The sequence below is a fragment of the Squalius cephalus genome (genome assembly GCF_949319135.1).
Source record: "Squalius cephalus genome assembly, chromosome: 5".
In the NCBI taxonomy this organism is placed as follows: domain Eukaryota; kingdom Metazoa; phylum Chordata; class Actinopteri; order Cypriniformes; family Leuciscidae; genus Squalius; species Squalius cephalus.
Window position 1 is genome coordinate 4541267 of NC_137126.1, and position 25667 is coordinate 4566933.

Sequence of the window (25667 nt, forward strand, 5' to 3'; positions counted from 1 at the left end):
TGATTGAACAGGTTCATTGAAAAGAGCCAGCTCTTTCATGAACCAGATATCACTATTGGAAATCGGAACAGGCATTGATTTCCTCAGCTTGAAGAATCCATATCCAAAGCTATGGCAAAGCTATCTCCTCTTCTGACTCCATGTTTAGTGCAAATGTTTATACAACTGCCACCATCATATCATGTACCAACTGTTTCAGCACAAAAATCAGGTAAAAAGACTCGTAATCTATGCAGGAGTGTCCAAACTCGCACCATATAACTCGTAAACATCAACTTCAGATGAACCGAATATGTTCATTAAAGAAGAACATATTTATCAATAAAGATTAAACCTATACTCTCCTGATCTCCATCACTTATGTATAGCATTGATGCCATCAACTGTGAATACAGTTTCACTGCTGTTGAAGTTCCCTGTTAACCTGGGGTGCGTTTCCCGAAAGCATCGTTAGCCAACTATGGTCGCAAGTTCCATCGTTATCAGCATAGTTCAACGATTTGGTGTTTCCCGAAACCATCGTTCCAACGAACGTTCGCAAACAGCATCGCAAACTTGTGTGGTTGGAACGACAGCTCTCGAGCTGTGGTTAGAAGCATAGTTTCTAGTTAACATGAGATGTAGACTGAATAAATCCTTATCTTTAGCAAAATAAGCAAGATGACATTCAGTACAACCCGTGTTATTTATTTAGAATACATACCAATGTAATTTACGTCGTTTAGTTTGTCAAGAGATTTAAAGCACCGTTTTTTGAAGACTGCGCATGTGCGAACGTGCTCTACTATGTAAGAATGAGCCAAATATTGAGTCTGGTAATAAAGCAAAATAACTGAGAAAAAATAGAAATGGTCTTCAGATGCCATGTCTGTAACTTATATGACAAAATCTAGTGTTAATTCGATCTCAAACAGATTAATTAAAATAAGTTATTAGTCCACCACGTGCGAGACGTCATAAACCAACGTGGTTGAACGATACTTTGCGACAGACGGTTTCGGGAAACAGTCGTGACTAGCTAGTTGATTTCTCCAACGATGCATCGTACTATGGTAGTTAAGCAGCGAGCTATATAGTTGTACGGGAAACGCACCCCTGGCTGGGAAAGGCGTTCCATACCGAATCCCTGGCTTATCCCAAAGTTGCTCTCTACCCTGTGCTTTGCCATTTCTGAAATGAAGTCCAGAAAAATATGGATCCCCTTCCCATAATAGGTAAGGTTCTTCTGCTCGGCAGAAAGTTTATTTATTGGCATTGATGGTTCCATGAAGAACTGTTAACATCCATAGAACTTTTACATTCTACAAAAGGTCCTTTATAGTAGATTTTCTTTAATTGTTCCTCACACTAAGAAAAAAATGGTTCTTTTAAGAACTGATCACTCAAAGGTTCTTTGGGAAACCAAAAATGATTCCCGTAACACTTTATTTTGATTGTCCCTTTTGAATATTCTGTTGAAGTAACTTTGCTCCTACATATCAACTAACTCGCATTAGAGTATTAGTAGACTGTCTAATTCATATCTGCTAACTCTTTATTGTGATGCTCCTCAACAGATTTTATACTGACTATAAGTAACTTTGCAACTAAATGTCAACTTATTCTAACCCGAACCCAACAGTCTACTAATACTCTACTAATACTCTAATGAGAGTTAGTAGACATGTACAGGTAGGTGCAATGTTACTTAGTCAACAGAATGTGTTAAAGGGACCATCAAAATAAAGTGAAACAATGATTCCTCTTTTGCATCTTTGCGAAAACTCTCCTTCTGGAACCTTTATTTTTAAAAGAGTAAGAAGTATTGCCACTTCACAGGAATAATGATGTCGCGCTACATGTGAGCAAGGTGGCCCTGTGCAATATATGAGCACATGCAACTGTGTGCGGGTCACCAGCACAAGACATGTTTTGCATGCTGAGACCAGAAAAGGGATGCTTAGTTTTGCTTGAGAACAGCATGACTGGTCCACCATCACTCTATCCAGCATAAACCAGCCTGGACCAACATGGAAATCATGCTTGGTTAAAGTGGCGCTATGCAGTTTTGGCAATTTCTTCGCTTTTTGCTAGCAGGTTTCTCCATAGAGCTCCCCCTACAGCTTCGGAATAGATATTTGACAACACTGTCGTAAAAACTTGTTGGCAACTAAACTTCAGTTAAGGTAAATTAAGCTAGAAAAAAACTGCATAGTTGCCCTTTAAGCTGGATTTCTCATCAGGGAACAAACCTTTCAAACACTCTGAGAGCACATTTTTAAGATCACGTATTTATCTGTAAGACGATCTGATCTGCAAGATGACATTTCATCTCTTACTGAAGCCTGACTGTGACTCTAAGCTTCAGAAGCCCAATGGACTACAATGATAGCTGTCAATCAGACAAATGTGTTCCTCTTTTGAAAAACCACAGATGGCATGATTGGCTGAGTTGAGGGAGTCTTACCTGATTGGCTGTGTTGATGTCGATGCCATTCTTGATGTGGTCTAGAGCCTTGTCCATATTACCTGAGCGAGCTGCACGGAGGAAACTGGTGGTGGCATCCTGAGGAAAAATACAGGAAGTAATACAGGAAGATAGAATTTATAAAATAAGAGTTTTTGACATAATCATAACATGAAAACGAAAGGCTTTATAGGCCAGCCATTCTGTATTTTCATAGACTTGTAAACTCGTAGAATCTCACGAGTGTTTAATAAGATCATTTGATTAATAGTAGTATAATTTTTTAAAGACAGGAACAACAACTAAATGGGGCAACACCAGAAAAACTAAGAAAAAATAATAAAGGACACACTTTTCAACATTAAATACACAAATGCATATTTACTGTACACACACCAAAGTGTAAAGCTCCCATGAAATGAATTTACAATTTCCTTCCAAGAAGATCAATATTTTAGGGTATTTTCTTCCTGGAAGAGAAAGACAAATGTGCTGTATATCTGCTAAAAGATTATTTTGTCAACTTTAAGAAGTACACTAGCATTTAGATGGTCTCTAATAGACAAAACTCTTTTTGTTTTCATGGGGTCTTTTAATATTAAACGTATAACCAAGAAACTGTGCTTCATTCACTGATCAGTGCAACTGAGCTCTGTAACACTGCAAAAGAAAGAGAGAATTCGAGATCAGACAGCGGATAGAAAGAGAAAAAGATTGGGAAAAAGATTGGAAAAAGTTAAACGAGTTTTTCTCTTCTCAGTAGTGCATCTTAAAAAGCATCTTAAGAATTTTTGGCATCGAGTCTCAAATAATAAATAATAACACATTATACAGTATGTGCGTGGAGACAAACTTATACTTAATCACATTCAGCAACACAGGCATAAAATCACATTCTCACCCACAGACCAGCTTTTTCATGAAGGAACTGCAGCTGGTGTGTGAGAATTCTATCACATTGTGTAATTAATTAAAAGAAATAAAAAACATTGATCACTATACCATGGTTTCCTATGTCCAATAAATTCACTCAGTGTACGAAGAAGCTTTCACATCTTTAGCCAAAGACTGAAAGATTTCTAGAAAAATAATTTAGATACACATTTACAAAAATTCCAACCAACAGCCTTAGATTTTAATCCCACCCGTGGATACGCTTCTGTGTCTTAAGTGCATATGAACAGATTTCCACAAATCAACACCTCCTTGAAACTGAGATTTTCTTTTGAATCAGTTTAAGTAACATTGTATCGGTTCCGTTGTTGCTGTGGCGATGACAATCGGAATGTGTGAGAGTGTGTACCTTCCCTAGCAGCAGGACGGCTTCTCACTGATCAAACATCCTCGACAAGTACATGGAGACACGCCACACATGCAGAACAACAAAGTGTGAGTTGGCATGGGGATGACTTGGTGACCTCCCAAGAATTAGGAGCACAATTTTTCACCCCCCATCTCTCTGGCTCGAGAGCACTCGGGCGTCTGTCTAGTGCATGTTTACATAGAAATACAATTTAAAGTAGCGGAGCTGACGTCACCACGTTCTGACCTTGTATGACTTTTGAATTTACCACTAAAAACTTTAACCTGAACATGAAACCTGAACAGTCACACACTCCACCTCCTGTTGTGCAGAGGCAATGCTTATAGGAAATATTGGCACAAAAAGCATGCATGGATGCTCTATGTTTTATTTAATTTTTTACATATGATTTTTACAGTTGTCTATCCTAACACCAAATGCTATTTTGCCCAGACAAAACAAAAGAAACGGCATCATGCCATCCATAAAAAGTCTGATATTTCAAATCTAATTAATTTTAGTTTGATTTAGTCTGAAAATCAATGTTTTGCTTATTTGATCAAAGTCATAGGTTGGTATATAAGTTGGTTGGTTTTTGTGGGTTACTGCTAAAAACATTAGGAAGTGTGACATCTCAATAATTAAGATGATTAAAATCTTGAAGTTTTAGTCCTCCAGTCTAGATTTTTTTGTTTTTAGTCATTTCAGTAAAAAGTGCATTCGCTGTACAGTATATGAGTGTGTTTGCAGATGATAAGGCAGAGGAGGCGATCATGTAGACCACACCTAATACTTTGCCTCTGGGTTGCCAAACTCTCCACACCTCCAAGACAACAAACCAAACGCAGCAAAAGATGCTGTTTTGACCCTTCCAGTTCAAAATGGAAATTCCCTCAGTGAAATAAAGCAGAAATAAAGAATGAGCGTCCACCAAAATCTAAACCTCCTCATGGTTATTAATATTGCATGATTCAACAGCTGCCACAATAGATAGGTTTTCATAGGAAAATGCATCCTAACAAGTACTGTTATGAAAGCATGATTTTAGAAGCAAAATAAATGGACATTTATTAGAGCAATGCAGTCCTGTTGATTCTTCACTGTGAATGATCAAGCTTTCGATGCAATGCTGTAATAATCTTGAAAAAAGCAAATGATAACGTGTAATATAGCTAATAAAACCTATAATAATTTTAGGAAAAAGGATAAATAAGCCTGTTAGCACCCACCCCAGCTTTCCCCCCTCTCTCTAAGATCAAGAGTACTGCAGCAGACAGGATGACATCATCACTGAGACGCAACACTGCAGTGTGTGTGTTTATGACTGCATCCGAGAGAGAGACAGAGCAAGCGGAGGAACGGGTCTCTAAATTCCCCTCTGCTGAGAAACACACACATAGATGAAGGGGAAACACACAGAGGGTTCAATCCGTCAAAATAACTCTGCTTGCATAGCGAACAGCAGCGAGAACAGGTGGTGATGCGCATTTCCCATGAATGAGGATCCATAAAATTCCACTCGCACATAATATTGCATTGCTGTATTCGTGCATTAGCAATATATACTTAAATCTTGCATGACTGAGACTCTTTCTGCTAACTGTAGTTGTTTTAAAATTGCTGCCTTCCTCCTTCTCCACGTGGGAAGTTCAGATGATGAAGTGGATGTATTATCCAGGATCATAAATGTTTTGCACTTCATGCATTGCTGTGGAGAGCTAAACTATCATGAACATTCCAGTCTTTCAGTGCAGCTCCGGTAAAAACCTTTAACTCACACACAACATAAAAACTCTCCCACCAACTGAGAAATCTACAGAATGCGTAATAACTGCTTTTTATGTGTGCATGGGTAACGTAATAACTCGTTTCACTGACCATTCCTGCTACAGATAACTACTGTTGTATGTTTTATCTACAGAGAAAATATGCTTTCAGTGATGTTTGCAATTGAATGATAAATGCACAATGAAACCATGAATTATAATTAGCGGAAACAAATAAAGTACAAATATATTTTATAAGTGTAAATAAACCTTTATAAGTGTTTAGTTACACTTTATTTCATTGTGTCCTTGTTACTAATGTTCCATGTGTTAAGACTGTAACAGTTAATTACTGTATGCATAATTTCAAGCAACTAACACTAAACCTAACCGTACAGTACATGATGTTAATTAATGTTGCTCAGTACATCTTTGTGTAATTGCAGTGTAACAAGGACACATTAAAGGTATGTTTAGATGACAATGATGTACTAAAAATGGAAATGCTTTTCCTTTGGGTTTTTCGAGTTCAGACGACAACATTGTCAAAACGATTCCCGCTCACACAGATCCACGAAGACGATTAAAAACGCTGTATTCTGCTGCCAGGCCAGTAGATGGCGATGTCACTTTGTAAAGAAAGACTATGCATCTATAGACTGAACGCGTAAAACACATGCATATGACGTCACGTTTTTGTAGTTTACACTGAGACGATAACGGGATCATTTTCAAAAACTTGCACTTTGAAACCCATTTTCAAAAGTTTGCATTTTCAGGCCCCCAAAACGCTGTTGTCGTGTAAATGAATGGCCAAAATGCATAAAAAGTTTTCTGTTTTTAGGTGTAGGTCGTGTAAATGGCCTTTAAAGTGTTAAGGGTTACACTTTATTTTAAGGTGTAGAATTTAAGCCAGAATTTGTATATTTAAGCTACATTTAAAAGTCTGTGAATTGCATTGCACTTGTTTTAAAGAACAATAATAGAGTTTTTTTTTTTTTTTTTTTTTGAAAGTTTAAATTTTAGTTTCAAAATAGGCAAGTGCAAGGTGCTGGGGAACCTGTGTGAACTTGAGGAGAACTGACTTCATACATCCACTAAAATCTCATTTGAAAATCATTTGGTTAAGATGCCACTTAATTTGATATTTTAAAATAAGAAAGAAATACATTTTATTTGTTATTCAAGTGTCCAACGTTTTGGGAACAAGTTAAATTTGCATCAAAGAACAAATCTAATGTGAGATTTCCAGTCACTTATGTAAAGATGAAGGTGAAACTTTGATTAAACCCTGCATCAAGTGGAAACATCAATGTGTTTCTGTTCGTGCCACGGCAAATGAAAAGCATCTTAAATTCACAATTTGAAAGTCTCCATTAACACCTTTTAACTTTTTTTCCCTCTCATGTATAAATGTGAAAAGTTGTATCCTTAGTCTTACTTTTTAGTCCCATGCATATTCTTTGCACAATATGTAAATAATTATCCTTTGCACAATATGTAAAGAATACAAATGTGCAATTGCCATATTTAGGAGCTTATAAATGACTTTTATTGGTGTAATCTGGTTAATTCTGTCATGCTGCACTTACAGTACAACCAGTTCAATTTCATGTTACGACACAAAGCATCTTTTTAACTTACTTGATAGATCATTTTGCAACAATGCAGATTCCCCTCTCTCTCCCTCTCTCTCTCTTTCTCTGCAATGTAAAATAATTTGTAAAAAAGATAGAAAAAATATGACTGCATATAATAGTTAGGGTTGGGGTTCAAAAGCAACATGCCTCCATGGACAACAATGAAGTATTTTTGGGCAAAGGTAAGTTGGAGACATGAGCTAGCCTACACCAATTCGAGAATCTTCGCAACATCTAAAAACAACAACAAAGTAGATGAAGGAATATTTAGGAAAGTTGTACTTACTCCACAAATGATGGTGTTCATTGGCATCCCAGTGCACCCTCTCTATGTCTTTGCCTCACTGCTTTCCTGTTACACTATCTGGGTGTAGGGGTCCGGGCACTGCCCCTTTCCCCCTGCACGCACACACCCACCCACACACACACACACACACACACACACTTACACTTGTGAGGGGATGGGTGGGGCTGGGGGCTTTGAGGCCAGAGGGTTTATCTCCAGAGGAATGCTGTCAATATCGACACACACACTTCTAGCCAAAACTAGATAATGGCATAAGTCTCTCTCACCATTTTTCCATTCCGTAGAGCGTTCTCGATCTGCGCAGACCTGCCCGATGCATTCTGACAAGCAAAGGGCCTTTCTGAATGAGCTATAGGGAAAAGGACACATTATGTGTGTGTGTATCTGAGCTTTGGCACTGTTTCAGTCTGCAGAGGGACTTACAGTGACAAAGACCCTCGGAGGGGTGGGGTGGGGGGTACTTCAGGAGTACCAAGCCTGGTGACAATGGCCCAGACACGGATGGGGAGGGCATGGTGTGTATGTGTGTGTGTGTGTATGAGGGGGGCCCAGTCTCTTTCAATAAAAGATCTGTCACTCCCAGCCTGAAAAGGCCCCTCCGTCCTCTCTCTCCTAGGCCCATGCTGGGAAAAGCACATCTATGCCAACGGTATGCACCCAAATAAATATGTGTTGCAGAAGTGGACGGAGAGAAAGTACATCTAGAACTAAGGTTATCAATTAAAATGGGGTAATTTTCTAGCGAGCAGCTTGGCATTGAGGAATTGGGATTGCCAGTGATTCCCTTTGTAGGGGATTTATTGCAATGGCAGTGAATCACAAGGCCGTTTGAGGTGACTCAAGAATCAAGAGTACTCGTCTTTGATTCTTTCAAGAAATAAAGGTGAGGTCACATTTACAGCTGCTCTGCAAACTTGCGTGGGCAAAATCCAGTCATTTCTGTTTGGTTTGAAAGTGACTTCTGTGTAAGTTTTGCTTCATACAACTTTACACTATTGATAATAGACAATGGACTTTTTTGTTGTTGCATGCATGACATTTCTCTAATGTGACCACAAATGAGTTATTCCTGTTGTGCAGTATGTTTTTATGACAAAATCATATTTATTATACACTATGGATATATACATATAGATTTTTACATATTTAGGTGCACATTTACCGTTGCTTTGCAAATTTCCATGCTTAAAATCCAGTCATTTCAATAAGAATCCACACAATTGGGATTTTGCATTTCCTCGCTGAGATTCCTCAACGGGTTCAAGTTAGCCACGAGACTTCAGTGTGAGCTGTGCTTTATATATCGCAGTACTACTGACAATGGACCATTTTTTGCACACAAAATTTTGCCTAAATTTCGCTAATGTGATTGCTTTTAACTATCTTAACTAATGTGATTGCTATTTTAACTTTAAACTATCAATGCCAAAATGTAAGGGTTAATCTTATAACTGCACTACTTGTGTTTGAGAATATGTTGTTGTTGCAACTGAAGGGATCGTTCACCCTAAAATTGAAATAAAGTCATAAAAAAGACAAAAGTGTCACAGAATGATCCCATGCTACACGTGTCATATATCTCAAGTGTTCTGTGGGTATACGATAAGGTTTGGTGAAAATCTAACTTAAAATTTAATGTAGTATTTACCATGGCCGTTGAAGTATCATTTTAATTTTTAGTTACAGTGAGGAAAATGTTCTATTGAAATACTTAAAGCTCAATTGTATCAACACAAAAACATGTCTAATAATATTTAGAACTGTAGACATTAATATTCTTTGTTGCTCAAATTGCATGTTACTAAGTAAATGCTAAGAGGACACACGGCACATCATTGGTAAAAAGGACTTAGTACAAGCCACTAGAGGGTGCTGTATTTGTCATGCGTAACAAGCGTAAGAAGCAGTCAATGAGCCTGTTATTATTCTGTGCTACTGTTGTGCATACAGTCTCTGCTGCAATGTGGCATTGTCCTAATGTTTTGTTTTCACTTAATCTAAAAGCACCCAGAAGCATGGCTGAAGTACACCAGGAAAAGACTGTCATCAGTCATGCATTCTACTATATAGCATCATATCTATCAGCAGCATTCAATACTGTGAACCACCAAATCCTCCTCTTTACCCTCAATGAAGTAGACATTACAGGCTTAGAACATAAATAACCAGATATCATAAAAAAGGATCTGCTTGATCTCCACACCAACTACCCATTCACGTTCCACAAAGATTAGTACTAGTATTCTGACTTCATACCAAATTGCTTGGTTAAAGTTATCACCTGTAAATGTCTGGAAGTATTTGTGCATGGATAAATGCCGATCATCTGAAGTGGAATTCACTGAAAACTACCCTGCTCTACATCCCAGCCAAAAAACATCCTTGCCAAGTCATCATCATAGACAACACAGTCATTTCCCCACACATAAAGCCAAGAACCTTGGCACCCAACTGGACAACGGTCTGTCATATGCATCCCACATACTATCCACACTCTCAGAAAATAATGTACCTTTAGGGGGTACAACAGCTCATCTGGGTCAGTAACCTCAAAAGGACATCTCTGTACCTTATTCTCCCTGCTTAGTACTAATATGCACAATTTAGTACAAAGTACAAAGTTGTGCTTTTAAGGGTACTGCCCCAGTTACAAGCTGTTGTACTTCGAAACGTTACATTTTTGCACGTTTTTCTGACAGTGTGCAGTCAATTCATTCTGTCTGCAGAGTCAGACCTTTTCTTTCTAGACAAGCTGCTCAGATCATAGTACAGGTCCCATTCTACATACAGTTTATCATTCCTGTCCAGTCTCTCAGTGTAACCTCAGTTCTTCCTCAAGTTCCTCAGCTGATATTGAACCTAAGTACTGTACTTTGTCATCAGACCGTCCCTTCACTGATTCTCTATTCAAGCTAAGGTGAAATTCATTACACTTGTTCTGGCTTACAAGGCAGACAAGCACCCTCCTACATCCAGTCCATGCCAACATGTTAAATTTGATTAACTTCCACACCTTATCTCATACAGCAGTGCTGGGCAACTTTCTGTCCGCAAACCCAAATCAACTTTGAAAGTCAGGTTTTAATTGTATCTGTACATGTTTGAACCACTTTTCCTATGAGGTAATTTTCTGAATTGCATGCTTGTGTTGATCACAAAGGCCTAACATGAAGCATGACCAATACAGCAAAGCCAGCCATGAGCCACGATGTCAACATGCTCCTGGTAGGTCCTGGTAAGGAGTTGATAGTGGTTAATGGTCAGGCAGTAAATTACGTTCCTCTGTACCCAGATACACCAGGAAGAGGAGAGAAAAGAGCTTAGGTGGAACATGAAGTAAGAGTTTAGATCCAGAATACAACAACTGATTAATCCTGGGTTAATCCTCTTTGGAATTGTCTGATGTCTTCACAGTTGCAAAAAGCAAGCATATTTCGTAGTTGATGTCTTGAAAACCTTACCTTTATGTTTTCCTAGCATCTTTTAGGTGGCTGGCAGAGAGTGATGCTTCACAACTGTGTCCTGTATTCCACCGTCGTGTTATCTTCAGTTGAGTGTCCTTTTCAGCTCCTGATCATCTCATCCAGGGGTGTACAATCCTGGTTCTGGAGTTTAGCTCCAACTTGCCCCAAACAAATCTGCCTTGAAGTTTCTAGTAATCCTGAAGACCTTGATTACCTTGATTGAGATTGTGTAATTGTGGTTTGAGCTAAATTCTGCAGGATAGTGGCCCTCCAGGAACAGGATAGGGAATCTGTTCAGGAATGATTACTCCATCTTGACATCTTTTCCACACCTCTACCTGTTCACCATCCAATATCCATACACTGTTTCTTAAAGACAAGTATGCAGCAGAATCCAACCAAGACTTGGAATCATGAAAGGTTTGCCACAGAGGGTACAAATATTGAGCTGACAGGAAAGTTGGGAATAGAGTGCACTTGCCCCATTCAAGTGCTTTGAGGACATCTTGATCCATCTCTTTAGAGGGTATGAGAGAAATATTCTGAACATGGTCTTCAACTGCAAGAGAATAAAGGCTTCAGATGAGGAATGTGTTGCACAATTACCTCAGCATGAAGGTAGGCAAGGCTAAAAATGGTAAATCAAGAAGGCATGACTACAGGCAGGCATCCTCCTTAGTCCTGCTGTCATCTCACCTTTACTTACTTTTTGTATAGACATTTTACCACATGCTACTCTGACATACAATCCATACCATCAACAAATGCTCTTAAATAATGGACAAAACTCCGGGAGAGATTCTGCAGAATAAAAGCAGTAAAAGCTACCAACACAAACACACATAATGAGAGGTGCTTCAGAAGCAAGCCAGGCGGAGAGCCAAGCCTGCACCTGCCAAGTATCCAGCGAGTCAACACCCAGTCCTTGTGAGACAAATGGGGCCTAATCAAGACCAGAATTAAACACTGAGGTGTTAAAGACTGCAGCATTGTCTTACTGATCAAGACATGGCTAACTTCCTTGATCTGGATCCCTTGATGTTGTATTTTAAGTAGGACATGGATCTCTTGATCACCATCCTTTCTTATCCCAGGCACAGCATTCCCATCAATCAATTATAGCCCCAACCCATTGCCTTAACCTAACTGAAATATCCAAACATATCCTAACATATAACCAAACAATAACCTAACATATCCAACCTCTAAAATCAGAGAGAATTATGGTGGATAATAATGTTGTTCAAGCCACTAACCTCAAACCTTACCCCTAAAAACAATCTTTTTTCAGGACAAACAAGGATGACAATGTAGGAATACTTATACGTTAGGCTTGGACCACACAATATAGTCAGTTCATGTTTCAGATTCAGTTTTCATCAGTAGAACAGAACAACTGAATCAAACAAATTGAAGAGAAGAGTCAGGCTCCTTTTTATCAGAAGTCAGTGTGACAATACGAACACGGCCTGCCAAACCTGAAGAAGTATATTTTGCCATTAGATATCCAATACGGATTTCTATTGCTTTCATTTATCATTAAAACAAATCTTCTAATGAATAAGGATTTTTTTTTGTTGTTCTTGAGGGGAACATTAAGCACAACATTCTTTAAATAGTAAAATCATATAATTCAGTGGTATGTGAGGTTTTTGACTTTTGGTTTAGACCCTTGTGAAAAAAAAGATGTGCACTCAATTGTATTGAATGAGTTCACTTTTAAAGTGCATGTTTAAAATCCCACATTTTGTCATTTAAAAGTAAGCTCTTGTTGGGCAGCTCTAGGGATTGGGTAGAACAGAACACAATCTATCACAGCCCTTTTCATATTTTCTATGGCCTTTTCCATTTCAACAAAGCGTTTCATTTGGCTAAAAGAACAACCTCTTATGCATTGCACACAGTATGTAACATGAACATTAAATAAGGCATAATTATCCATTGAGGATCATTTACCTAAGCAAACAGTAAATTCATTTTTGAGACATGAGAGCAAGAAAACATGACATTGCTTGATAAATGTGACATGAGTCAATCAGTGAAACATATCAGAGAACTTGAAATTTAATGCTGACTTCTAAATCTTATTAGGAAAAAATCTGACCAAATAAACACATACACAAGTAGACACAAATGGTTAATTAAGGACAGAATAATATTTGTACAGGCCTAAAACACGTCTTCATTGGAAGTGACCAAAGTCGGATCAACGCTGTGAGCTTTAGACTAAACTCAGCAACAGTAAAATGGGTGAAAAACTTTGTATCCTACTTTATTTCTATTTATTTATTGCATGGCATTTGGTGGAATTTTTACACATAATACACAATAATTGCTAAAACAGTGGTTAGATATATGGTAAGAAAATGAAATATGAACTTTAATTTAGAAGGCCAGAAGCTACCTTTGATGTATCAGTCATAAGGTATTTTAATAAAGGCTTAAAATAACTATAATTCATATTAACTCACCCAATTGATAACTGCAACTAAAGTAACTTGCAAAATCAATCAATCAAGCATGTAGTTGACTTGAAGCACTTTTGAGAAGATGCCATCCAACTATTTTAAATATTATTTATTATTATTATGTTTTATGCATGCAGATTATTATTATTTGACATATTGCATGGAATATTTGTACTTTTAAAATTGCAAAAATTTTAAAACTTTAAAGTAATGATGACCAGTTACAGGAAGATATAAGCTTCCCATCATTCATTCATATAAATTTTATCCAGTAATCTTTGATGTTGATTAAAAAACAATCTAACTTTATAAATGTTTGCTTTAATATTATATATTTATATTTATTTAATTATACATATTTAATATTATGTCTCATCTACCCTGGTGCATCCCATCACGTCACTTGCAGTGAGAACAGATTTGTTGATAATAACGGGCATGACCTCGTGTTGTTGCATCTCTGTGTGTGGCTGACTTCCAGTGTAGACATCTTTCAGCCTCTAAAAAAAGTGTCATATTCTTTTACATATTGTGTATTGTGCTTGTTTGGATAGATAATTTAGGGCTTTTAATATAGGGGACAGTGGAGTAAGATTGGGGTAAGATGTGCCACACCTAAATATGTTTCAGGATGTCTGTTATCAGCTGAAATTAGAATAAAGTGTCAATAACATGCAACCATGTTTGAATGGAGAATATATAAAGCATTCACATTTCAAATAATAATAATTAAAATTAACTGAAAAAATATAACACATCCCAGTCTTCTTTTGCGGCACATTATTCACATTTACAGTAAGAAAAAGTTTTATATTCAAAATATTTGAATGTACTAAAAATACTAACTGTAACTCTAATTCTAATAGTATTTCACAATTTTTTTAAAAAATAAACAAGTGGATAATCAAACAACTTGATACATTTGCTGTGACATAAAATTTATTTGACCTAAATTGTAGAAAAAAAAAAAAAGAAAAAAAAATCGTATCACTTTTCTCGTGCTTATCTCAATAACAGGCATTTGTGAATGTGCCGTTACTTGACAACAAATTGCGCATCTTTGCACAAATGTGCTGTGACACAGCTTACCCACAGTGACACATCTTACCCCACTGTGACACATCTTACCCCACTCTCTACATCCTCGAGCTCATGACCACAACAAAACTGTTTTACAAACTATTCTAAAATAATTCAGAATTATGATAAGAAGATGACTTGGAAATCTGTCTTTAATTCAGATCAATAAATAAAAACTGGAGACTTACCTGAGTCAAAGATAGTCAAAGCATTGTGTAAACAGAAACACTAACACTACACTAAACATCAAATCCACAACACAACACACATACTATGAAATGAGCACTATCACAGCACATGAACACACACCACAAGCACAGATGTGAAACTAAAACACAGATGAAACCAACTGAACCTCACTCACCACTCAGATTCAGCTCTCACTGCACAACATGGAAAGATGTGGATAATGTGAACACACGTCAGTGCATGCATAGGTGTCTGGATATAAATGTGTTCACATGATAAAGTGTTTGTGAGTAACACATCAAAACATGTGAAAAGTACACTTTAAGAACCCACAGGTAAAATAGGTTCATTTTACTTTAAGCCTTATTGTATTTTACCCATACTGTTTATGTAGTTTATGTCACTAACGTGATGTATTGGTATTTATTTTCATTTTTTTGCCCGTGGACTCTTTTTATATGCTGTGTGAGTACACTAATAAACGCAAAAATAATCCACACATCACAAAAACAGAACTCAAAATCTGAACGCAACCACAAAAATATCTATAGGTGAAACTGATAGAAAACCAAATAAACAAATAAACCAACAAAAAACTTGTCTAGACCACGACCACATCTACCCTTACTTAAACAAAAAGCCAGTCTAACACCAAACAGTAATACGAAACTCTCAAATAAAACCAGAGTTTGTTAAACTGAATGTTACATAAAAACTTTATGGTGCTAAAATCAAATTCACAAGAAAAAAAATGCGGATGAAATTAGAACCACTACACCAACAAAACACTAACAACAATGACAGAAGCATTTCTAGTGACAGATAACGCCATATACAATATGTATATGTATATATATAGAAATATGAGAATAAAAATTTAGATATATGTTGCAGATATTTACTGTTTCCTCATAGTGCCACACTCCCTGGCCATCCGGCAGCTCAGAGCTCACACTATTGTCCTGATCGATTAGCCAGCGATGAACGACGTGGGCCTAAAAGGACACACGACATAAACACAAGAAGCCATTAAATCTTCACACTCTTGAGGTAAAAACAGAGAGCGAGAGACAGATACAGAGAGAGCGACAGAGAGAGACACAGAGCTGGAGAAAAGAGAGAAAAGAGTCCCAACTATATCTTAACATGAATAATAAAAAAAAAAGAGCCTACGCTTGAATTAGTCAGTTCACATAACGAGAAAAGGCAGACAAACATGAAAAAGAGAGGCAGAATGAGAGGAAAGTGCAGGAGGACAAAGAGGCACAAACAAATCCAGGGGGAAATTGGTGGTTCAGAGGATAATTCAAATGCAGTTCTCAGTTTGGTCTCATTGAAGTATCAACTTTTTTTCCCCACACAATTCCTTTCAAGGAAGACAGTTGAGATCTCATTTGTGTTTCCCCCTATGGGAATATATACTATAATCATCTTCCTACTAGGGGTGTAACGGACCACAGAAGTCACGGTTCGGTACGTACCTCGGTTTACGGGTCACGGTTCGATACTCCAGATTACTGACTGCTTGAAATAAAAAATTAAGGAATTGTTGACTTGTTACTCTAATTGATAGATTGACCAATGCTGAGCTGTAAAATGCAACGGCTGTTTTCAAAATGTATTGGTTTGATTAACGTGTTGTTGCACGTAAAATCCGCACAAATTATTCATTAGTTCATTAGCATGGATGCACAAAGTTCAATATTACGCTTTTTTAAGAAATCACGGAAAAATGAGCGAGAAGGAGAAAAAGAGCCATCTACACCAGAGCCTGCTTAAAGGAACACGGCAACTTTTTGGGACTTTAGCTTATTCACCGTATCTTCCAGAGTTAGATAAGTCCATACATACCCTTCTCATCTCCGTGTGTGTCGTAACTCTGTCTGACGCACCCACCACTAGCCTAGCTTAGCACAAAGACTGGAGGTAAACGGCTCCAGCTAGCATACTGCTCCCAATAAGTAACAAAATAACACCAACATTTTCCTATTTACATGTGATTTGTATAGTCACAGCGTGCACAAATAACAAGGTCACATGAGACACAGGCATCTTCTAACCGTATACATACTGGGAACTATATTCTCAGAAGGCGAAGCACTGCTACTTCGGCGGAGTGATTTACACACACGGGGATGAAAAGGGTATGTATGGACTTATCTAACTCTGGGGGATACGGTGAATAAGCTAAAGTCCCAAAAAGTCTGCGTGTTCCTTTAACCTTTCCATGAGGAGACAGCGAGTGAAGGGGCACCTGAGGTTTCCCATTTCCAGGACACGCATATTTCATCACTGGACTGTAGTGAGACTTCCACGAGAAAAATTCATCAAAACTCGGCGTATAGGCTACTAGCAAGCTCTAGCATGCCACCTGAACTCTAGCCCTGCTTCTCAATGACCATACTAACCATCCTGAACAGTACGTGAGATTAGAATAAGTGTGTCCCAAAGAATAGTATGTTGAAAAGAGTATGTCAAAAGTCCCCGGATGGTCTACTATTTCCGGTGGATTTTCGAAGTGTGGATCGTGCTCACTATAACAGCTAATATTACCCACAACCAACTGCGCTTTGGAGGAGGAGCTACAAACACGAGTAAAAAGTGTTAAAAAACTACCGACGTGAAAAAAAAAACCCACTACCGACGGTTAAGGGTTTAGATAAGGGTTTGAGTGACTAATTTAATCTGATAAAAACTATCTATGTAATGTTATCTGTGTTGTATTTCATCTGCAATAACAATGTGGACTTTTAAAAAGATCCGTTTGGCCATTAACTTTTCAGTGCATCATTATGCATTAATATGAGGAGAGTCTCCGCATGAAAGACCCGTGACTGCAGATCAACGTGCTTCTGCATTTCTCTCTGATACGCTAGGAAATAAAATGTGGAGGATTTTAAAGGAAAACTCCGGTCAATTTTAACATTGAGCTCATTTTTTTGTACATTTGTAGTGCTGTCAGTACAGAGAACAACGACAAAAATCGGTGTTGCCTACACCGTGTTATCCTCTTTTTAAAATGTGCACCCTGTTGACTTCAATGGGGCAAGTTTTAAACCTGCTTTTAGCCTCTTAACATCCTTGATGTGTCATTACAAGTGCCCAGCCATGTGAGTGATTCCTTCAGAGTGAACACGGGTGAATCTGACTGCAGTAGATGTGCAAGATATGAATAAAAATTATGTTATTTCAGCCAGCGCTCATACCTGTATTTATATCCTGTTTTCGGTCGAAGTCCACAGTAGTCGATTGTCGAGTTCACGCGCGTGATAATAGGTAAACCTATGCGCGTGAACTCGACAATCGACTACTGTGGACTTCGACCGAAAACAGGATATAAATACAGGTATGTGCGCTGGCTGAATTAACATCACTTTTATTCATATCTTTCACATCTACTGCAGTCAGATTCACCGTGTTCACTCTGAAGGAATCACTCACATGACCTGTGCACTTGTAATGACACATCAAGGATGTTAAGAGGCTAAAAGCAGGTTTAAAACTTGCCCCACTGAAGTCAACAGGGTGTAAATTTTAAAAAGAGGATAACACGGTGTAGGCAACACCGATTTTTGTCGTTGTTCTCTGTACTGACAGCACTCCAAATGTACAAAAAAATGAGCTCAATGTTAAAATTGACCGGAGTTCTCCTTTAACTGTGACAAGATGATTGACAGGCAAGTTTACTGTGACAGAGAGCAACCGTTAAAGACACAATTGTACGACGTGATAGTATGTCCCAAAGCTTGTCTACTCTTTTGCTACACGCTCAAAGTACCTACTTTTTCTTCACAAAAAGAGTACTTTACATACTTTTAGGGCGTAGTATAAGTAAGCGAACTGAGACGCAGCATTGTTCTGGGTTGGTGCATGGATCAACTCTTCTTCTTCTGTTCTTTTTTCCTGTTATGGTGGTTAGCAAACAGCGTTGCATTACCGCGCATGCCCCCTCCTGGATTGAAGTGTGCATTGCCTGTGTCTGACTGTATTTGTCGTCTGACTGTATGCACCGAACCGTGACGTCTTTACCGTGAAGGTTCGGGACGAATACATGTACCGCTACACCCCTACTTTCAACTATAATGCAAACTGGAATTATGATAGAATTATAAAGATGCCATCTAAAATATTACCAGTGAGATACTGAAACGTTGACAAGCACTTGTGTAATTGATTTACCCAACGCGATCTCATGAGTATTCGTATGTATTTTAGGTAAAATGTGGTTTTCTAAGGGTTAATAGTAATCAGGCCCAGATCAGTCAGAATCTGACTGAAGACAACGTCATAGTTTTTCAATATATTGTAGAACAATGGTAATGCCAGGGTAATAAATAAAAGCATAAATATTCTCAGTCTTATAGCAGAAACGTTGGTGTATTGACTTTTTTCCTTGCACCAGCAAATGTTCGAGTCTGAAACATTCTGTCAAGCAAACTTCATGTTTGGATGATGCAAAACATGGAAGTCATTTCAGCCACGAATTATCCCAGTAAGGATAAGCACCGAAAACACCATAAAATCAGGCGAGTACATAGCAAAAACAATTTTTTTTTGATAAACTAAAGCCCCTTTCACACAGTGCGTTGATCCCGGGAAATTGCCATAAAATTGCTAGAGTGCCTTCTGTCTGAACGCAAACACGTCCCGGGATTAATGCCGGGGTCGATGCCGGGATGGGGACCTAGTAACATTGCCGGGATCGTGACCTAGTAACATTGCCGGGATCAGTCCCGGAACGCCCCCTGTGTGAACAAAAGCCAGGACCAATGCCGTAAGGGGTATTTTGTTGCTCTTAGAAGGAAGTTTGTGTTCGTCATCAACAAAGAAAGAATTAAAACATGTCTGCAAACTGGAATGAAGCCGAGACCAGGAGCTCTTTACTATCCGCGCTGAAGCTGAGAGCGTTTGCCAGCTTTGTGGAACGGTACACGATGCATTAGTGTACGACCAAATCCAGAAAAAAATGCTTGAGCGTGGTCTCTCGAGATCAAAATGCAGATCATTAGTAAACTTAAGATGGTGCGTAAAAATCCACCAAGTGCACGACTACAATGGAAAGAGCGGTAGCGGAAGATTAGACTGGCCTTTCTACAACACATCCTGACGCCACGTGTCTTTACGGGATCTTTACGGGACGTGTGTAAACGCACTCACAGATTCCGGAAAATCACTGGCAGTGTGAATGAACCAAAATCAAATGATCCCGGGACACATTAACCGTGTATTTTCCGGAATCTCTGTGTGAAAGGGGCTTAACTGTTTAGTTATAACAGAGTTTATAACAGACCAGAGTGACAATATGGGGTATGTGAAAAGAATAAGGTATAGAGTGACATTTCCTTTTGAGAGTATGTTGATGTTTCTAATGCCTTTAACCACTCAAAAAGTGCATGTTTAATTTCTGCTGAGCCTAAAGCTGCATTCTACGACACATTCATAACTTTTAGGAACAATATGTTCACCTGCTGACGCACGCCACCATCCCTCGCCTCCAGGCTTTTCTATCACACAATATGCACAATATCACACAGTAACACACACACAACAAGTTTCCCAACAGAAGTCACTCGAAATACACAAAATCTCTTACGCTGCAGACTGTAGCAAAGGACAGTCGCAGTCAGCTGATAAGGTCAACGAGAGAACAGAACATGAGTGTTCAAGCTGGTGATGATGAGGTGCAATAAAGGAGGGGGGCGGATTTTCAGTCAAATACTGTGTAGAATACAAAAAGTATGGCATGAGTAAGGGCATTTTCTACATTTGATTACTTCAATTACTCTAAAAAAAAAAAACCAGTAATCATAATGTTTGTCCTTAGCATTGCTTTATCAAAGCTAAGAAGATCCAATTTCTCCAGGTAGTTTTAATATCTCAAAATCCAGGTAGCCCCAAAGTATGGAAGCTTGTTTTCGCCACGGGATAAAAAAAAGAAGAGGTAATTGCAACTTTTCATCTCACAATTTGGACTTAACTTGCAATTGTGAGTTAATATCTAACAATTTTGAGAAAAAAATAATTGTGAGATTGAGATTGTGAGGAAAAAAGTATGAATTGTGAGATATAAACTCGCAATTGCTTGTTTTAAAGTCCGAATAATTATAAAGTTAATCAAAAAATATAAAAAATATTTATAAAAAAATCGGAAGTGAGAATTGTGAGATAAAACCATTTTTATCTTTTATTCTATTCTAGTTGAGTCAGAAGTATCGGACATATCGGACTGTTCAAACTGATGTTCAAAGCACCAAAAGGCTGCAGGATTTACACTCTTTGGAAATTCACCTGACACATGGCTTACGTTTAGTTGTCTCTGCTGTGACAGGAGAGAGAGAAAAAAAAGGTCACCATTAAATCATGAAAACTCATATTTTTAGAAAAAAAAAACGTTCTGTCCAGAGTCCAGACAGGGACTATAACCATCATGTGAGCTATTTTAGGAGAGAGAAACGGAGTCAGCAACACCTGTTCTGCAGAGAACAGTAACAATAGCCCTCTTTCTCTTATGGACTGCCAGTATCACTGAAACACAGACTTCATTAATCATTTCCCCAATGCGGTTCTGTACACTAATCACCTGATATATGCGCTGTTATAGCGCTGCGCCATGCATAACGGTGGCATGACAGGTTTGTACGATAGAAATGTGTCATTCTACTCTACCGTTTATTCTTACATATTCATGATTCTGTACCTGAACACTCTATCATAATTATGTTGTTTAAATCCTGTCATTTTTATCAGCATCACTCAAGACCCTCTGTAGTGAAAATCAAGTTTTTAATGTTGTTTATATGTCTATGTGGTGTTTTTAATATGCTTTAAGACAAACCATGTGTAAATTCATAAGTCGACAGCATTGCTGAGTATTTTCTCCTTAAAACTGCAGTGAACCAAAGACAGTCTCAAAAACACGCTTTGAAATCGCTGGTGTTTCTGATGTCACAAACTACCTTGTAACCAATCAGATCAACACGTGATCGTCAACGAGTGGATCTCTGAGCTGAGTGAGTGAGTGGAGGCGGGGCTAATTTGCATATTCATAGAACCGCGTATACTAAATGAGGCAAGGGTGTAGAGTCACATTCAAGATATTTTAAGGCATGAAGATTTTTTTTTTTCAAGGAAAAACGTTTAAATATGTAATTTTGGTGATCAAAGATGAGTTTTAAGGGATAAAATTATCGACTATAGGGGGACTTTAAGAAATATTTAGAGTAGTCTACATGTGAATGGCACACTCTAAAAATTCTGGGTTGTTTTAACCCAACTTTGGGTCAAATATGGACAAACCCAAACATTGGGTTAAAAATATAATTGAAAAATGTAACCCAACGGCTGGGATTGTCCATATTTGACCCAAAGTTGGGTTGAAACAACCCAGCATTTTTTAGACAGCAGAAAATGAATCGTATATATAGTATTATGAAGTTCCTTATATTGTATGTTTAAGAGAAAGTACAGTAAAGATTTGTGCCTTCTGTACATTTTTCGCAGAGTGAATACTAGTGAGAGAGCTTATAATATGGGGGAGGGGCTCAACGGATTTCTCCCTAATGAATAATTCAGTAGTGGAAGCTGCCAGGTCCTTGCAGACTCACTGCATCAGCAAACAGTGCCGAGGCACAGCAAGCTCACAAACAGAGAGAAGAAGGGAAAACCGTTCCCATCTGCCTTTAGATATTCAAACTTAAAAACATTATGAGATTACTTTACAACTGATGATAACATCTAAATGAACTGCTTTTATTCAAGTCAAAAATCCACCAAGAATCCACCTAAACACGTTCATTTATACCAACATAGCAAATGCTTATGCGTCATATCAGGTAGAAATATCTCTTTAAGGTACGTTAAGGTCATTTAATAACAGCATTGGCTTGCATTCTTAAGTACCTGCCTTAGTAACAGGTATGCACTTATTTTAGTTTTTTGCTTTGCTTTCATCTCATTTTGGATGAAAGTGCCAAGACCATGCATGTAATGAAAATTAAATGAATGGATGTGAATTACTTTCTTTTGCAATGACAAACATTGAATTATACATTGTACACTTCTACTGTAGCTATAATAACTGTTATGCTGCTCTAAGCTCTTCTTTTTGGACATAAATGTCAATGTCAGCAATGTAAGTGTTATTTTTATTTTGTTTACTTATTCTTTACAAGTCCTAAAACAAAAATTAAAACTAATATATAAACTACCATTCAGAATGTTGGAGTCAGTAAGATTTTGAAAGAAATGTAATACTTTTATTAAGGATGCATTCAATTAAACAGAAGTGACAGTAAAGGCATTTATAATGTTACAAAAAAACCTCTATTTTAAATAATGTTGTTCTTTGACCTTTCAATTAATCAAAAAATCCTGGGGGGAAAAAGTATCACCGTTTTGACAAAATGTTAAGCAGCTGCTGAAAAAATGTATCTTTGTCATTACATGAATAAATTACATTTTAAATTACATTAATACAGTTACTTTAAACTTTAATAATATTTCACAATATTACTGTTTTTAAAGCATTTTTAATTAAATAAAAGCAGACTTGGTGAGCACAAGAGACTTCTTTCAAACACATACACACTATATATATATATACAGTGGTGGTCAAAATTGATGGCACCCCTGATAAATATGATAAAAAATGGCTGTAAAAAATAAATCTGCATTGTTTATCCTTTTGATCTTTCATTCAAAAAATGTGCAAAAATCTAACCTTTCATTGAAGTAAAAGAATTGAAAGTGGGGGGTAAATCACATTATAAAATAAATGTTTTTCTCCAAAACACGCTGGCCATAATTGTTGGCACCCTGTTATTAAACACTTTTTGCAACCTCCTTTTGCCAAGATAACAGCTCTGAGTTTTCTCCTATAATGCCTGATGAGTTTGGAGAACACCTGACAAGAGATCAGAGACCATTCCTCCATACAGAATCTCTCCAGATCCTTCAGATTCACAAGTTCATGTTGGTGCTTCTCCTCTTCAGTTCAGCCCACTCATTTTCTATAGTGTTCAGTTTAGGGGACTGGGACGGTCATGGCAGAAGCTTCATTTTGTGCTCCGTTACCCATTTTTGTGTTGATTTTGATGTTTGTTTTGGATCATTGTCCTGATGGAAGATCCAACCACGGCCCATTATAAGATTTCTAGCAGAGGCCGTCAGGTTTTGATTTTTTATCTGTTGGTATTTGCTAGAATCCATAATACCATGAATCTGAACAAGATGTCCAGGACCTCCAGCAAATAAATAGGCCCACATCATATAAGATTCAGCAGTGTATTTAACCGTAGGCATGGGGTACTTTTATCCCTTTTTGCACCAAACACATCTGGTGGGTTTGCTGCCAAAAAGCCCTTTTTTTGTTTCATCTGACCACAGAATCCAGTCCCTTTTGAAGATCCAGCCATGTCTGACCACTGAATATGCTGGAGTTTATTTTTGGAGGAGCGAGGAGGATTTTTCTTGAAACCCTCCCAAACAACATGTGGGGATGTAGGGGTTGTTTGATAATTTTTTTAGGCTTTCTGACCCCCAAGACTCAACTAATCCCTGCAATTCTCCATCTATGATCCTTGAAGAGTCTTTGGCCACTCAAACTCTCCTCCTCACCGTCCATTAATACAATATAGACACACGTCCTCTTCCTGGCAGATTCGTAACATCTTTAGTTGATTATGACTTCTTAATTATTGCCCTGATGGTCAAAATGGGGATTTTCAATTCTTTAGATATTTTCTTACAGCCACTTTCTATTTTGTGAAGCTCAACAATCTTTTGCTGCACATCAGAACTATATTCTTTGGTTTTACTCATTGTGATGGATGATTAAGGGAATGTGGCCTTTGTGTTTCCTCATATTTAAACTCCTGTGAAACAAGAAGTCATAGCTGGACAATTTCATGTTCCTAGTTACACTGGTGTGCTTAAAAATGTAAATATTAAAGGGTTAGTTCACCCAAAAATGAAAATTCTGTCAGTAATTACTCACCCTCATGTTGTTCCAACCGCGTAAGACCTTCGTTCATCTTCGGAACACAAATTAAGATATTTTTGATGAAATCTGAGAGCTGATCACTCCTCCATAGGCTGCTAGGTGACCGAAACTTGCTGGCCCAGAAAAGTTATTAAAGAGATCGTTAATATAGTCCAAGTGACTACAGTGGCTTAATCTTAAGTATATCAAGCGACGAGAATACTTTTTGTGCGCAAAAACAAACAAAAATAACGACTTTATTCCACTATTCATTTCCTTCTCTCTGGGCCTCGTAGTGTTTTTGCGCTGCGCGTCTGTGTTGCACGTCATCATGCATCACACACATAACCAGCTTCGGCCAATTGTGAGCCTACGTGGTGACGTGTAACACAGACGCGCTACGCAAAAACACTACGTGAACCAACTAGAGGCCCAGAGAGAAGGAAATGAATAGTGGAATAAAGTCGTTATTTTTGTTTGTTTTTGCGCACAAAAAGTATTCTCGTCGCTTGATATACTTAAGATTGAGCCACTGTAGTCACTTGGACTATATTAACGATCTCTTTAATAACTTTTCTGGGCCAGCAAGTTTCGGTCACCTAGCAGCCTATGGAGGAGTGATCAGCTCTCAGATTTCATCAAAAATATCTTAATTTGTGTTCCGAAGATGAACGAAGGTCTTACGCGGTTGGAACAACATGAGGGTGAGTAATTACTGACAGAATTTTCATTTTTGGGTGAACTAACCCTTTAATGGGAAAATACTTCAGAGATATTTTTCTCATAAAAAATTCTAGGGGTGCCAACAATTATGGCCAGCGTGTTTTGGAGAAAAACATTTATTTCATGATGGGATTTACCCCCCAATTTCAATTCTTTTACTTAAATGAAAGGTTAGATTTTTGCAAATTTTTTGAAGGAAAGATCAAAAGGATAAACAATGCAGATTTATTTTTTACAGCCATTTTTTATCATATTTACCAGGGGTGCCATCAATTTTGACCATGACTGTATATATATATATA

General features: G+C 37.8%; 1 protein-coding gene across 18 annotated transcripts in view; it reads right to left on the reverse strand.

Moving 5' to 3' along the window:
• Nucleotides 1–25667, reverse strand: part of ank1a (ankyrin 1, erythrocytic a) — a 136635-nt gene that overhangs the window by 69464 nt on the left and 41504 nt on the right. For 12 of the 18 annotated variants that reach the window (XM_079871501.1, XM_079871498.1, XM_079871496.1 and 9 more), the window contains exons 2-3: nucleotides 15566–15658; nucleotides 2447–2545 (exon numbers count right to left, since the gene is read on the reverse strand). In XM_079871501.1, coding sequence (XP_079727627.1) covers nucleotides 2447–2545; nucleotides 15566–15658 — 192 coding nt within the window. Of the gene's footprint in view, nucleotides 1–2446; nucleotides 2546–7159; nucleotides 7219–7441; nucleotides 7581–15565; nucleotides 15659–25667 lie in introns of those variants that run through there. The other 6 variants (XM_079871492.1, XM_079871489.1, XM_079871491.1 and 3 more) reach the window with 4 other exon arrangements.